General features: G+C 36.6%; 1 protein-coding gene across 1 annotated transcript; it reads right to left on the bottom strand.

Annotated features, from left to right (window-relative positions):
- Positions 1-5,669: 5,669 nt before the first annotated feature.
- Positions 5,670-15,353, bottom strand: LOC139717904 (uncharacterized). Its single transcript, XM_071629391.1, has 8 exons — positions 15,153-15,353; positions 14,448-14,590; positions 13,613-13,697; positions 12,045-12,234; positions 10,516-10,712; positions 9,582-9,744; positions 8,468-8,586; positions 5,670-6,673 (listed from the first exon to the last, which is right to left on the bottom strand). The coding sequence occupies exons 1-8, from the start codon at positions 15,351-15,353 to the stop codon at positions 6,359-6,361; spliced, it is 1,413 nt and encodes a 470-aa protein (XP_071485492.1). The 3' UTR covers positions 5,670-6,358.
- Positions 15,354-16,139: the final 786 nt, after the last annotated feature.

Genomic DNA, 16,139 nt, shown 5'->3' with positions numbered 1-16,139 from the left:
TAATGCATAAGGAAGGCAGAATGTTGGTATAGCGAATCCGTGTAGTTGCTCCCGGCGTGAAATCACGAATATTCAGAATTCTCGCTTCGCTGCCTGCTATGCACGTTTAGCAGCGCAGTGGAATTGATATCACTTGTTCTCGGTAATGTGAAAGTCTGAAGGTGCATTTTCTCTTCTTTTTTTTTCAGACGAGATCGTTTTTAGATTTAATGGAAAAGCACTCTCGATGCGTCGGAAAAGTGATACAAAGCCATTTTTACCCTCCTCACCACGCTGCATAATGCTATCTACCCTCTCCAAGCTCCTCCCCCCCCCCCTTGACTGTTTTGATGAAGCCTTATATACCCTGCTACAGACATTCTCTGGATGTCTTTGTAAACGAGAGAATACTGCATGGATATCACTGCATCACAGTTCCAAACTAACTCTTTGATTGGACATGCATTTCGAAACCGATGGGTTTCCTTCTCCAATAAAATATAATACATGCTTTCTCTCCCTCTCTTCACCCCCCCCCCCTTCTCTCTATTTTCTTTCTATCAACCTCCTTACCTGCATACACGGTCCATAAATGTTTCCTCTCCTTTGTCGTAGCGATAACTTCCTTGTTTCAGATGGGTATAGATCATATGCATGCATACATCATACACACTACATAATACGCATTCTGTACACGTATACATGGATCATAATGAATACAGTATGTGCATGCAATAGAGATACATACCCACATACATATAAACGCACCTGCACACGTATAAATACGCATATACAATGTTATCATACTCACGCATGATTATAGGCCTACATACAGTAGATTGATAAACACGGTGTATATATCATGCACTCGTAAAAGTATGTTCGCTGACAATACTATAATGTGCTGTCATACCTTGTAGCATAGATGGACATTATAATGAAAACATACGTTATGTGCACTGTACATTCATAATGCACAGACAGTCGAGCAAATAGGCTGACATACAGACAAACAAACATTGCTTTGTCCCTATTCTGTGTATCTCTATCTCTCTTCACTTGGATCCGGGTTAGAATTACTCGTTTTGCAAGCTCACACCACACGAATACTTTTTAGTATAGTCTGCTATAGTTTCAGGAAAGATGAGGGAATATTATTTCAAGTCAGAATGGAAGCACTCAGAATGGATGTAATTCAGTCGTAACATTACGTTTAACTAAGAGTGGTCTTGTCTTCTCATAGTAAGCAAACCTCGTAAATTTATTATATCATTTCCATCAATTTTCATCTTTTGCTTTAGAATTGTAGCTATTTCAATAGGCCTGTATGCTGATTTCCAAGAATCTAAAAATTTTGGAACCAAACATTTCATACTAAAACGGGGAGACTGCACAGAAAAAGGCTACGCGTTCACCATAATAAGAGAAGGTCCATAATCTATGGAAGATATTTAGTACGTGTTGCACCTGTTGAGTGGTACGCTAATTGATTACTATAAATGGTTGGTCTAACTCCTAGGCATTTATCCAAATGATACTTAATTTAGATGATGGTATCTTTAATTCATCCCTAATTACAACCACGGTAATGTTGTTGGTTGTGATGTTAACTCCCTTCGTAGTCTGCGTGGAATCTCAGGCTAAACCTAGACTGCTAGTCTCGTTTCGTATAATGTACATCTGGTGTGATGCCACCAACAGAAAATTATTTTCCGCACACGAGATAAATTGAAATGGTCGATAATGCTGTCAGCACACCGACAGACAAATCTAACAAACCCGTCACCTCATACACGTGGCAGGCTGCAATGGACACAATAAGTGTATAGAGCAACAGCTGAGCGGATTATTTGAGGGAAAGATAGATATTTAATTACAAAGACATTGGTGTTGACGAAGTATAATTGAGCAGGGAAGGCACACAAAATACACAGACAACTATATATGTGTTCGAAGTATTCGTTTAATATGACTCTGCATGGCGTACATAGTCGGCAAGTCTCAATCAATTGCCTTGCCTCCAGAAAAAAAGAGGGAGAGGGAGAATGAGGAAGGGGGGAAGAGAGGAGAGAGAACGAGATGGAGAGGAAGGGAGCTGATCAGGAGTAGGAAAATCATTATGGAAAGTGGAAAACCTGCTGGGAGGTAATGGTATGCTGATGAAACACGCTGTAAACGTCTCATGCACAACAATGATGTCTCGAGTGATAATTTCCTCTAGTGTGGTTCTTTTTCTTTATCATCAAAATCACATTCTCGTTATAGACTTTTTCGCGCTAACTGCAAGTACTCTCCAGAGTGTGGTAGAATACATCCGCAAAGATGGATGTGGTGTGACATAGTGTCAGTATTCGTAATAAGTCACATAAATCACCGTAAGAGACTAATTGAGTGTCTATTCCTAGAAATAGTTATCACACGTATGGAGGAGGCATTATAAACTTGTAGATGTCTCCTCCATATGTGATTCATATTTCAAGGAATAGATACTATCAGTATTATATATACACTTATGTATTATAATACATATGAAAGATTAAAAGCTGTACAATCGTCCAAAAACGATGAAACAGGAGAATTACCTCAGACTGCTGTATAAATAATGTTTTTATTTTTAAGTCCACCCGCCCCGTGGGACACTCGAAGGCGTATTTTAAGTATGGCTTTTAAAGTGGCTGATAACAATTCTGCATTGGTTTTTTTATATCTTTTTTAACATAATACTACCCCGTTGAATCTTTCAGAAGCAACCATGCACTCTAAGAAAAATTTCACTAAAAATTGAGTAAAACGGCCACATGGTCAGAATTGAGTAAAGTTTTAACCACTCCTACTTGAGTAAAAGTTTGATCATATTTGAGCTCCTCTTTTACCCAATGAAGAGTAAAATTTGTTTTGCTTTATTATTGAGTAATTTTATTTTTACTCATTTTTGACCATGTGTCCATTTTGATCGGGGTTATGTGTAAATTTGATTTTAATCCCAGATGACTATTCTGATTTTTAACCATCTTTGGCCATGTGTCCATTTTGATCGGGGTTATGTGTAAGTTCAATTTTACTCCCAATTGACCATTCTGGAGAACACGAGGAAAGTGTAAATTCGTTTTTACTTTTGTGGCAAAACAATTTTGGTCGGCCTGCTTACGTATTTGCAATGTACAATTCATTTTAAAAGTACAGTATGATATACATGACATAACAAACACGTGAAATGTGACTTGCACATTCTCATGGTACATTTGAAGTTGACAAAGCAAGCTAGCAAGTGCATGCTACAGACCAAAATAGTTTGCGACATAAAACCCAAATAAGTAACACATGACAAAAAATATATATCGTTATTACCTTTATTGTGAAGGTAAACATTTTTTTTTTTTGAGCTGAACTATTCATCTTCTCAGAAATAAAACATAACAAACATACACGAAAAGCTGGTAGTATGTTATACTTTAAACTACATGAAATAAGGAAAACAACGTGGAATTGAGTTGTTACTTACAACTTCTTTTTCTCTGTAACATTGGAATAAACTTGCAACTTCTCTTTTTCTGGAACATTGGATTAGACTGTGCTTACATGCAGAGCATGTAACACGCATGCAGAACTTTACATGGTCATTGATGGTAGAAAAAATAAAGCTTGCGATCAACTTCTCACAACCTTTCTTTTCCATGTAAAACTAAAATAAACTGTGATTTATGTAAAGCATCTTGTGCTATACATCACTTCCTTTCCAGTCTCTGGTATAGGATTAAAGTTTGGAACCAAATGGAACGACACTCTGATTCTAGGTCTTCTCAAAGCTTCAGTCACAACATTTAAAACTCATTTCTCGATGTTGGTCCAATCTAAACATTTCTAAACACAAAAATCAAAACAAGGATACCGCACAAAGTACAAGTGTTTCTTTCCTAACATAGCTATTATGGTCAATATCCTTCCCATGTGAAGGCACAAGTATTTTAACAAGATTATAGCAAGGTCAATATTTTGGTTGCTCTACATTTATATTCCAGCAAAGTCTTACATCACATAAATTGTAAACCTTGGTTTTATAGAACACCCTTTGCAAAATATATGGCCATATGAAATAAACCACATGAAATTGAGTTGTTACTTCAAACTTCCTTTATACACTGAAATAGACTGTCTTTATGCATGCAGAGCTTGTACACATGTAAAACTTTACATGATAGGAAAATAAAGCATGCAGTGGAATGATGACACTTCAAGTCATAATTTTCTTAACCAGTAATGTAAACTAGCTGTAGACCTTCTCAAAGGACAAAATAATCAATAAGTTGGTACATGATGATTAATTCTTTACATAAAGGAACCAGAAACATGTCTTCAATGGGCACAGGCATAACAAGTATAAAGGTGCATTTATATCGTATCTGGCACGGTATCATGGCGCAGCATTAACGCGATATCTAAACCGTGATTGATTAACACTCTGCGCGCACTGACCAATCACAGACTAGATATCTTGTAAATGCTGTGCCGTGATGCCATGTAAACGAGCCTTAACACTGAAAATTAACGAAAATTATAATGTGGAATAAGCACCTCAAGCAGAGGGCCTCAAAGATATATTTTTGTCTGTTTCAGATTTGAAGTAAATTTGCCATTTGGGGAAATACATCACCAGAGTATATTACACTTAGATATAGCATTCAGCTCATCCTAGCTCGAACTTGAACTTGAACTTGAACTCGACTTAAAAAACACAACATTCACATGTAAATACAGAGGTATAATGCTGACATACTATATAAGAACCTGAAATGGACTCCACGAATACACGATTATGATTTCTTTTACAACATACTGAGGTGTCTGCCCCTAACCATGAAGTTAATACCAGTCTTCAGCTGAACATTTTGTCTACTTCTTATCAAAATGGTAGTAGGCTCTGAAGGCCTTTACTGCCCCTGTTTCTTGGGCACCTGCTTCAACCCCGTAAACCACAGTGTCCAAGATCACCCACATGGCTCGAGCCTGTGCTGGATACTCCAGATCAAAGATCTGAAATTTCTTATAGCACAAGTCAACATCAGATACATGTATGAGACTAAGAGCTTCCGCTCAAACACTTTATTTTACAAGAATAATGAAACACTGGGCTACAAGCCAAATAATTTGGTGCCTTTTCTACAGTTGGAAAAAAAAAAATCCTCCAGCAAAAGAAAACCAGAAAGACATAGGTGCTACATATTTTGCATTTCACTACTGTTTCAGATTTGATGTATCATAAACTTTCCCTTAAAAAATAAAGCTTACCACCTTGAAGGATTATTGATATGTATTCATTATTTCTGAGAAGATATAAAATTGTGTTTCACTGTTACTATTAAAGACAGGTCAATTTTTACTCTGCTAAAATTTGTATGCAAAAACAATGCTACTCAAAGAGATCATGTATGCGCTTGTAATTCAGAGTTTACGGCATTTGCCATATTGGAGAAATCTTTCACAAGAACGAGAACAAACTCATAAATGTAATGCAGCTCACCCTATTAAGCAAACTCCAAATAAAACAATATGAACATGTAAAATAAATTGGTATAAAAATGATGTAGCATATATGATCCTGCAATGGAACCCACTTAAAACATAATAATAATAATAATAATAATAATAATTTTTTTTAAAAACAACATACAGCTATTTGTCTTCCCCTTATCATTAAGTTAATTTTTACCTTTAAGTGAACATTCTACCTCTTATTAAACTGGTAGAAGGCTCTAAAGGCTTTTACTGCCCCTTTTTCATCGTACTTGCTTCCAAAAGATTTAAAATGACCCACAGGGCTCATGCCTGTGTGGGATACTATGAATTGAAAATCTAAAAGAGATTTTATATCACAGGTGAACAGCAGATACAAAACTCTTCTGCTAAAACGCTTGCTTCACAAGAATGACGAAACAGTGATTGTTTCAAAATTGATGTACCGTAAATTCTTGATTAGCAGCACATACTGACTTTAAGAATTGCATCTTTTATATTTCTTGGATTATGGATATGTATTCATACTAAGAAGATATATTTCTTTTTTGTTATCACAACAGTTCAATCAATCTTTACTCTGCTTAAATATTTTATGTAAGAGCATGCTCTCCAAAGACACCACAGTAGTACATGTATGTGCTTGTAATCGAGTGTTTACCATTTTGCCATTCTGGGGGAATCTATCACAAGAGAATTACAAGCAGAAACACCATCCAGCTCACGCTAACTGAACTCCAGATGATACAGTGGGTAGGAAAGGTATGGGAATCCACTAACACATGATTAATATAATCTTTTTTTCAACTTACAGATATGTCTTCCCCTAACCAAGAAGTTAATACCAGTCTTCAGCTGAACATTTTCTCTACTTCTTATTAAAATGGTAGTAGGCTCTGAAGGCCTTTACTGCCCCCGTTTCTTGGGCACCTGCTTCCACCCCATACACCACAGTGTCCAAGATCACCCACATGGCTCGAGCCTGTGCTGGATACTCCAGATCAAAGATCTGAAATATCTTATAGCACAGGTCAACAGCAGATACGAGGCTCTTTCTCTCAAACACTTGGCTCTCCAGAATGACGAAGCACTGGATTGGCTGGCAGACATTGTTCCCTACAGCCAGGACGAAAGGCTGGTTCCTCCCATGGTCTTTTCGGTAGGCCTCGAGACTGGTTCCTTCCTGCAAATGATAAATATTAAACTACAAATGTCGCTATGGCGACTAGTATACCTCCGCCATAATGCATGATTCTCCTAATAGGTCTATAGTACATGTGGACAATGTGTCATTACATTTTCACAAAATTGGCAAAAATTAAAATGACGTTTGTCACGAATGTGTTGAATGTTCACCTTCCTTTAACCTAGGTTTGATTGGATGAATAGGAGAGCATGTATTTGGGTATTTAAGGACTTTAACTTGACTTTGACCCATTCATAAGTTTATGCATTAAGTAATGTTCAAGGTAGGGAGAAAAAGTGCAATTTCTGTATTGAACAGTAAATTGTTACCATTTTCATCTGGCCTTTGACCCTAAGATTCATACGATAATCACCGTCAGGCAGGACATGCATAAATATGTAGTAAGTTTCAAGATAACTCGAGCCACTTCCGAGATATGGAGGAAAAAGCTAATTCAGCACTTTCACTTGATCTTTGACCTTTGAGGCAAAAAAAAAAAGCAAAAAAAAAAAAAAAGAAACTTTCCAGAGAATCTCTATTGGGTTATATTTGCATACAGTACACCAAGTGTTTAAAAAAAAATAATCCTGCTGGCATTGCATAAATATGAGGGAAATAGTAAAATTTTGAAGTGTTGCCTTTGACCTTTGACCCGTGACCTTTGACCCCATGAACCCTAAATTCTCTAGATAATCACTGCCAGTCAGTACATGTAAATATACTATGTTCCATGAAGATACCTTGAACAATTTCCAAGGTACGGAGAAAAAAGTGAAGTTTTAATATTTTTACTTGACCTTTTGACCTTTGACCTCATGACCCCAAACTTTCACTAGAGAATCTAAATTGGGTAATACATGTATACACTAAGTTTCAAGAAAATATCTTCAGGCATTGCATAGATATGGTGGAAATAGAGAAATTTTACATATTTGACCTTGACCTTTTGACCTTTGACCTGGAGCATGTGCACCCAAAAGTTGATAGGCACAACTTCACCCCCTAATACACATACATGCCAAGTTTGATTAGGATACCTCAAGAGGTTTTTAAGTTACGCTGTCTACAAAATTCATTACGGACGGACGGAAGGACGGACGGACAACCCGAAAACATAATGCCTCCAGCACCACTTCGTGGCAGAGGCATAAAAAGTACATCTTATCTTATGGCTCACAAAGTCTGAAAACGAAGTTTGCTGTTTCCTCCACTATACTGGAAAGAAATAGTTTCAATCAAAGAATAAAAATCTGCAAGAAACGACTACCATCAATAGTGATATGAAACATTTCATTCCCGTGGTGATATTTTTAAATGACCGATTTCAGTCAATATCGCTTTAGGTTAAAACTCTGCAACACATCACACAAATCTTTGTGATTAATACTCTATGCATTTTCCTTCCCCTGTTAATCCTATATATAGTTTAAAATTAGGGCCAGCGAGTTCTGGTACGTGTAAAATTCAAATGGTTACATTTCTTACCATCATAAGCGCGATTCAAGTTCACATGCCAGGACCCTATTACATAAAACTTGACATCAGTAATACGTGAAATATAACTTTGACAACTAAGCTCTCAGGCAAACAGATGTAAACATTTTAGTAGCACATAACAGTTACTGGAACTTTTTATTCAATACACATTCCTTTTTGATGAAGCATCAAAGTGTTCATGTCTTGACTTGATACGTGGAGTTGATCTTGCTGTATGGAGATGTGACCCATGCTAACACAAAATTTTTCAATTTTCTTCACTAATACTGCTTTTGCTACAAACATTTGACATACCTTTTGGCAGTCGATGAAACACTCCAATGACTCTTGGGAAGAGGCTCTTCCCCCTTTTGATGACTTCTTGCCCGGGAACAGATGTGACAGCATAAGAAAAGCCAGATTTGCCTTTTCCTCTGTTATAGTGGAGTACACAAAAAGTCTTTATTAGAATATGAAAGATTTTATGCTACATATGTCTTCACACCATAAATCAATCCTGGCATATTTTCAATTCACATATCAGCTTTATATCTCTTCAAATTCAGGGCTTATTTTATAACCAGTGGGCGATTGGGGGCGAATAAGCCACTGCCACCCCTTATTTGGTTGATAACACATTTTTAGTCATCACACGCAAAAAAAAAAAATTCAACCACAGCCCCTCCCCCCTTTTTATGCTGCTATTTTTTGTAGTAATCACAAGAAAATGCGGCAAAATTTTTGCCCGCCTCCCCCCCCCCCCCATCCCCTTTTAAGAATCCTGGATCGGCCAGTGATGACTTAAGATTATTATGCAGATTTGCAGACATGCACACTGCTCTTTTATGGAAGAATTGGTGGTGTGCTGTGTGCTGTGTATTTGGGGAAGGTGCCCAAATGTAGGTGGGGGCTACAACAAAGGTTACAAAAAGGTTAATGTGATGAGCAACAATAGAAGCCACGAGCAGCAGTAGTTGGAAGTAGCTTGATTCCAGCACTTGCCTCGGTGTCAGATGTTGGAAAGGGCACAAACGACCCTTGGTGCTGTTTTTACTAAATACACCATTTGGAAGAATGCAGGAGTAAAACACTTCTATAAATCCTATTACATCTACATTATGAGGGATGATGAAGTGTATATCACATCATTTTAAAATCAAATATAATGTGTTACCATGAACTAGGGGACGGGACAGTTGGGTGACTTTGGACAGGAATTGTTTTACTTACATTTTTTTTTTTTGCTGTTGGTTTTTCTGCAAATATTTTTGTAGGTTATGAAAGGGGGATATGTGAATATTTGAATTACTGCACTTCTCTTGTATATTGCAAGCAGCAAAATAATGTAAGTGAAATTGTCTAAGCTGTCCAAAGTCACCCGCCTGTCAAATGTCCCCTAAGTCTACAGTATCTATCAATAATTGCACACCTTGAGTGAAGTCCTCATCACGTCTTTCTTGTACTCCGAATTTCACCTTCCACCCTGGAGAAATTCTATTCCCATAGTCCAGAATGCAAGATGATACTACTGGCCACTTTGTGAAGAGAAGGTCCCCCTTTCCATCAAATAGCTTGTTGTAATCCTGCTCAATCTGCAAAGAAACAAGAAACAACAACAACAAAACATGTTTTTGCAGTTATTTTGTTTTTTGTCTGTTAATTTGCCTGTTAGATCTTGAATTCTCACCATCTTAGTCCATTGTGTATGTTCCCAACACACACTGTGCCTTAACCCTATGTATTCCAGAGGGGAGGGGGAGCTTAATTAGCCCCCCCCCCCCTCCTAACATGGGGGAAAAAATTTATCTACAGCATGCAGTCAAATTGTCTCCTTACTCACACATCAGCAAGAGACCTTTAACCCCCATCAAATCTTACCGTAAGAAGCTACATGCATAATAAAGATGATGCACAAGAAACCTCATCTATACCCCATCCCCCCCAAAAAAAAAAATAAATAAATAAATAAATTGCTTTTGAAGAGAAACAGAAATGGATATTCAGACAAGCATTGATGATATCAATATACATGTATATTTCATATTAGATGATTTCTTACATTAAAAAATATATATATATATTTCATACTATTCTATGGGTAGGAAGGCAAAACATACTTCATACAATGTTATCTATAGAATATGTACAGATTTATTTATTTTTTTTAATTTTGCACGCTGTAATTTAACAACAAAAATCAGGCATTTGTGTGTACATGCAAATATGGCAAACACTGACTGCAATAATTTTGTTCATCTAGATTTTGGTAGATATTGGACATGATAATAAAACCCCTGTAACAGCTTACAATGAGGATATAACATGCACCTGCCATTCACAATGGGGACGTAACATGCACCTACCATTCCAGGAGAAAGAAGGTGTGGAAACTCAGCCAGCACTTCAGTCACACACGGCTTGTTCTTTGAACTTCTCGGCAGGTTGGAATGTACAAAGTCCCTTCTATAAGCTGCTGTCTGCTCCATCTTGGCCACAACGTCTTTGTGAGGGGTGTCATGACTCTTCAACCATTCGGTCGTAGCTTTCATATCTGCCAAATCTGATACAAATTATGGAAACTCATAATAACAATCATTATTGAATCAAGCCTGAGAACAAATGCATAGCCTTAATGTTCATCCTAGCATTTTCTAGCTTTAACCCTGAAAAGGGGGGATATAGCCATCCCACCCATCTCTGACCTATAAACCTCTGAAATAGCCCAATATTTTTGTGTTAGGCTGTATGCATTATCAGACATCATTAACAATATTGCTTGGGCTGCTAATTCTCCTAAAAGTAAACAAAGTATAAGAACAAGGCATATCATAATTATAGTGCATATGTGACCGTGCACCTCAAAACGAACATAAAGTCGCACACACTGATTTTGCGTGAGGACTGAAAATAAGTGAAATGGGTCAACAAAGCCGAACTTGACTTTTTCATATTTTCTGAAAGAGCGGGTCTTCTTTTACATTATGCTAAAATTTGGTATCATAAAACGGGCAGGAAAGTGTGTTTTTTAGCAGTTTATCTCGAACATTTTTGGTATAATAGTGTGATTAGGTGTGTCTTTAGAATCCCTTTTTCATTTCTGAAAAACCTTGTCCACACTCTTCACTTTCAACTCTAATAACTTTTGAAAGAATAGTGCTACTGCTTTGAAAGTTAGCATTAATTATGGGCAGAATGTGTTAATGAGGCATACTAAATTTCAGTTTAATCTGATAATCCCTTCATTGTTGTTACTCTGGTGGTTTACTTCCTGTTTTTTGTTCCATTCATCCCACAGCCAGCACGGTTTGGTAAAGATTAAGCGCTTGAATAAACACTGTACTTCAGAGCCTCTTTTCTCAGTTCACACTTTTCCTGAGTTTGTGCTTTCTTTCCCAATATTTAGATAGGTTAGGAGAGTCCATTTGATTTGAGTTATACATTATTTTAAAGCTTAAAGTCTGCTCTTTCATAATATGGTCTTATCTAAAAATTCATGACTGGCGACTTTTTGTTTGTTTTGAGGTGCAGTGTCACATATAGAAATATTGCCACATTTTACCCAAGTCACGCTGATTTTTCTATAACTTGCACTTCCCCTTAGACCCAGTCAAAAATTACTTTTTAAATGGGTTTAAAAAGTTAGTACTAACATTCAATCAATACAAATTTATATTTAACCCCAAAATGCAATGAAGTCACTTTTTTCAAGCCTTACTAACAGACCCAAGGTGGAAAAATTATGCAAATGAATAGAATGTTGTAGGTAAATCTACATTTAACTCAATTGTTTACTGCTTGATGCACAGAAACAAATTTTTTATACAGGGCAAGTATTTCTCAAGCCTGCTTCACTTTACTTTGGAGATAATTGGCTACATTTGTAAGCACATACCATAATTCATCTGCAATGATGAGGTTGAATCCTCATTGGAAGAACTTGAAGTGGTATCCTTAGGACTGCCAACCTTGGCTTTGTCTTGCTTCCTGTCTTGCTCTGCTGTTTTCCTTCTCAGGTACTTCAGCCGGTTTTCCAGCCTACCACCTGCTGGAAGTTTGGTACTCCCTTTCAAGTACCACTCCTCCTTTAAAAAAGAAATGAAATAATATTAATGAGCAAGAAGAATGTCACAATTAAAAGAGTTTATATGGTTATTTTCACAGTAAAGGGAGTAATTTTTTGTTCTGACAGGGTCAAAATTTCTGAATGTGTTTTGATATATATTTAGACTGAATTATAACTAAAAATGTCAAAGTTATGGATTTTTTGTTCCAGAGCTTGAACTACAAGCAAAACCTTGAAAAATATGAGTATGCAAAGTATGAAGAAGTACACTTGTAACTCATGTATCATAAAATTTATCTAAAATACCATGATACATGTGCATGATATATTGTTCAGCATGCATTACAGAGCTGTTTGAGAATGCACATGGGTTTCAAATTTACAGCTGTTTTGAGTGTAATGATACTCAGATTGGTAAATACATTTGTAAATATTTGCAAGAATTCAATCTCCAAGGCAATCATTGTTGTAATACACATATTAACATTGTAAGATGAAATGGTCACGAACTTGACATAGGAAATTGGTTAGTAGTGTTTCAGAGACTTCAAACATGCTAACACAATAATGTATGTATTATCAACTAAAAAGACACAACACCAGGTTTAAAAGTACTGGGTAAGCATGGTAAGAGTGTACAAAGCTAAAAATGCAACAGTGCTATGTTGTGAGGTTAAAAGGTCATTGACACAGAATTCTCATGGTAAAGCATGGTAACAAGAATAGCATCATCAAAACCCAAATGCTGACAAAGCTTTTTCAGAATCAGTGACAGAAGGAAGCTAACTATTTATGGTAATGGTGCGAGATCGTTAATCATAACATCTCTAAATTCAGAATTCTTTTGACATTCTTTGTTGATTCTGTTTATATCTCAACTAAGTCCATTTGGGTTATTTTCACTAATTGATGTACAATTGATTCTTTCTCCTTGTAGTATAGTGCAAGGGAACACCTGTACCCAGTATCTTTTAATAACTAAACCCTGTTTTAGATGAAACATGAACCTTGAACCAAGCCACTTAATACTTTGCCCACAAACATGGTAAATTTTAGCAATTTATCATAATCCTGTAGTACCTGTACACATGCACTTATGGACAGATGTTGTTAAAATTGCTCCTAGCAAAGAATGAAATGTCTGCACTGTACATGCATGTACAGCTAGGCATCCACAAACATTTTCATTATATTTCTGAAGCCTGTAGTAAGATCAATATTAGATTATATATATATATATATATATATATATATATATTTATATACGTATTTCTACATGTTATTCATTGATTTTATTCCAAAGATATCATTTGTCAATAGTTATCTGTCAACTTGGGTTGTGTCTTACGCAAAATCAAGTGACTGCTAAGTCAGTAATTTTTAAACTGTCTACTCACGTCTCCATTGCCAGCTGGATCTTTAAGGAAGGGGAACTCTGCAATGATGGAGGAGGCCATTGCCCCCTTCATGTCAGGGCCAGGTCTGATGACAAAAAATATGAGAATTGTAGTGAAATGTACATAAATCATTGCAAATGCACATGTGATACAATTCCCACACAAAGCACTGTGGTGTAGTTGAGCATTCCCCCCTCCCCCATAAAGTATATCCTATTAAAGCTTGTACATCATCTGCATTAACAAAAAGAGGCTAGTTTTCTCAGCACCAGACCAGGAACCTACAGGGAATCCCTACAAGGGTATCAAAAACAGGAAAAATCTGGGGGAAAGGGTATCAAATTGAGATGAATGATTATGTAATCCTTGAATAAATTTACCACTTAAGGGTATTAAAAACCAGACATTAAACATGATTCTCTGTTCATGAAAATGGAAGAACAGATTGTATTCAAGCACTAGGAACAGTGGAGAACCTGCATATCCAATTATGGGTATAGGCCTAAATAAAAAAAAAAATATGAGTCATAATGATACTATCCTTGGATAAAATGACTTTTAGGGTTATCAAAATATGGAAGATCTTACACATTTCCCAGTCTAGGGTATATAAATAATAAGATTCCTGAAGAGGGAGAAGAGGGTTTGGAAATGAATTGGACATGAGAAATTCACCTACGTGAAGATACAACTTTAGGTTAAAAAAAAAAAAGGTCTTGTAAAGTGAATGTGATTATTTGTTAGAAGAAATGAGAAGAGAATAGGAATGCAAAATTAACACAGACAGAAGCAAGGTAATATTAGGATGCCATTGCAAATGGTAAAATGTCATTACCTGAGGCCATGCAAGTCTACTAGATGCTCTGTACACATATTGCAGATGACACGAGTGTTGTGTGGCGTGCAGACTTTCATTCGAGTTACTTCCTCTAACGTTTTCCTCCCTTCCAAAGATTTCTTCAGAATTTCACCCACATCCTGTAAAATATTCAAGATTGCATGAGTTTAAAAAATGGTGTGTGTGTGTGTGTGTGTAAACATCATGATACAGGAGGCAATTCATTTTTTCTGGCATATTTCAACTTCTTTCGAAATATTAGCTAGAAGAGAATCTAAAAATTATACAGTACATGTAATTTCAATTGGTTCTGCGTACAAGTACTATAATCAGTAGCATGATCAGGGCTCAAAATAATAAGTAATTAGCACCAAGAATGGGCTTCCCAGCAGTGAAGGACTATTTTCAAGAGACTTTGACAATTAAAAAAAAAAAAAAACAGAGTCAATATCATGACACCTCTGAATTCTGGTGTGATTTGAACTTCCAATGCTTATATATTCCTCCTCTACACACAACATAAGAAAGGCTGAATCATAGAAAAATTTGCTCATATCTATACTGTGCTTGATGACAAAAAAAAAAATTATTTTCACAAAGTACAGATGAGACACTATATACAGGCACATACACTGTATGTAATAACATGAGTACATGTATATCAATATGACTGAATGAATTACATATGAAATGTGAACTTACGTATCTTACTGCTTTCTGACGTTTGAGTGGTGGCGGTGTGTCACTGCTGCTGTTCAGATCCTGAACTACAGCTGATGAGCATGATGGTTCTTCTACATCTACTGGGATAGTTGAAGCCTGGGAAAGGTCAAAAGTAACTGATTCCATATCTGACAGCATCAGATCATCAGAAACTTCAGATGACTCCCAGCCCATCTGCATGTATAGCCTTTTCAGGGTTGCCGCTACTCTACCAGAGTGGCCCTGCTATCATATTTACATGTACCTTAGCGTTAGCAGGTACATTTATACCAATTTACACACCTGGATCGAGAGGGATATGGTTGATAAAACATCTTGTCCAACGAACAGACACTTGATGGGATTCGAACTCGAGACCTCCGACTGAAAATCAAAAGCCTCATCCAGTACGCCACAGTGCCTCCACAAAACATATTAGAAGTAGGAAAGCATACAGGGAGGGACCCTCTTGACTATCCACTCAGCTCGTTAGGTTTCTCACACCTGTAAACAGAATGAACTCTCCCAACACTTACCACCAATCACCTTGTACCAAACTTACCAAGAAAATTCATGAATGAGCAATCATGTCTATAGAATAAGGAAGGCCACCTTATCTGTGATTAATGAAAATGAAGTTCCTCTACACACATTCAACAATTGGTGCATGTATTTTGATGCTGCTCATGATTTCCTGTACTCTTAGTTGTCTCTCCGTATATGACAATAAAGACTCAAAATTTCTTATTTATATATTCAACTCTATTGTTTAGAAAAAACAACAACAACGAAACATGTTCTTCCCGTGATGACGTGTTAGGTTTGAGCTGAACTAACGTGCATATTTCAGGTTTGAAAGGAAACAAAATATGTGTGAAAATATCTTTGAATCAAGTCTATTATACCCTGTAGATACATGTATGAATATGATGAGCATATTATCGTATTTTGTGGTGCAACACTGCGACAAGTTGGCGCTCGATTCAG

This window comes from Diadema antillarum, unplaced genomic scaffold, assembly GCF_040938485.1.
Source record: "Diadema antillarum isolate AM-2024a unplaced genomic scaffold, OU_Dant_1.0 scf00000085, whole genome shotgun sequence".
Lineage (NCBI taxonomy): Eukaryota > Metazoa > Echinodermata > Echinoidea > Diadematoida > Diadematidae > Diadema > Diadema antillarum.
The sequence above is the reverse complement of the archived record's forward strand: the minus strand, read 5'-3'. Positions and strand labels throughout refer to the sequence as shown.

Coding starts and splice junctions, on each gene's coding strand:
- LOC139717904 (XM_071629391.1), bottom strand. CDS start 15,353: ATGCAGATGGGCTGGGAGTCATCTGAAGTTTCTGATGATCTGATGCTG. Junction 14,591..15,152: donor GTCAGAAAGCAGTAAGATAC/GTAAGTTCACAT, acceptor AATATTTTACAG/GATGTGGGTGAAATTCTGAA. Junction 6,674..8,467: donor GTTTCATCGACTGCCAAAAG/GTATGTCAAATG, acceptor TATCATTTGCAG/GAAGGAACCAGTCTCGAGGC.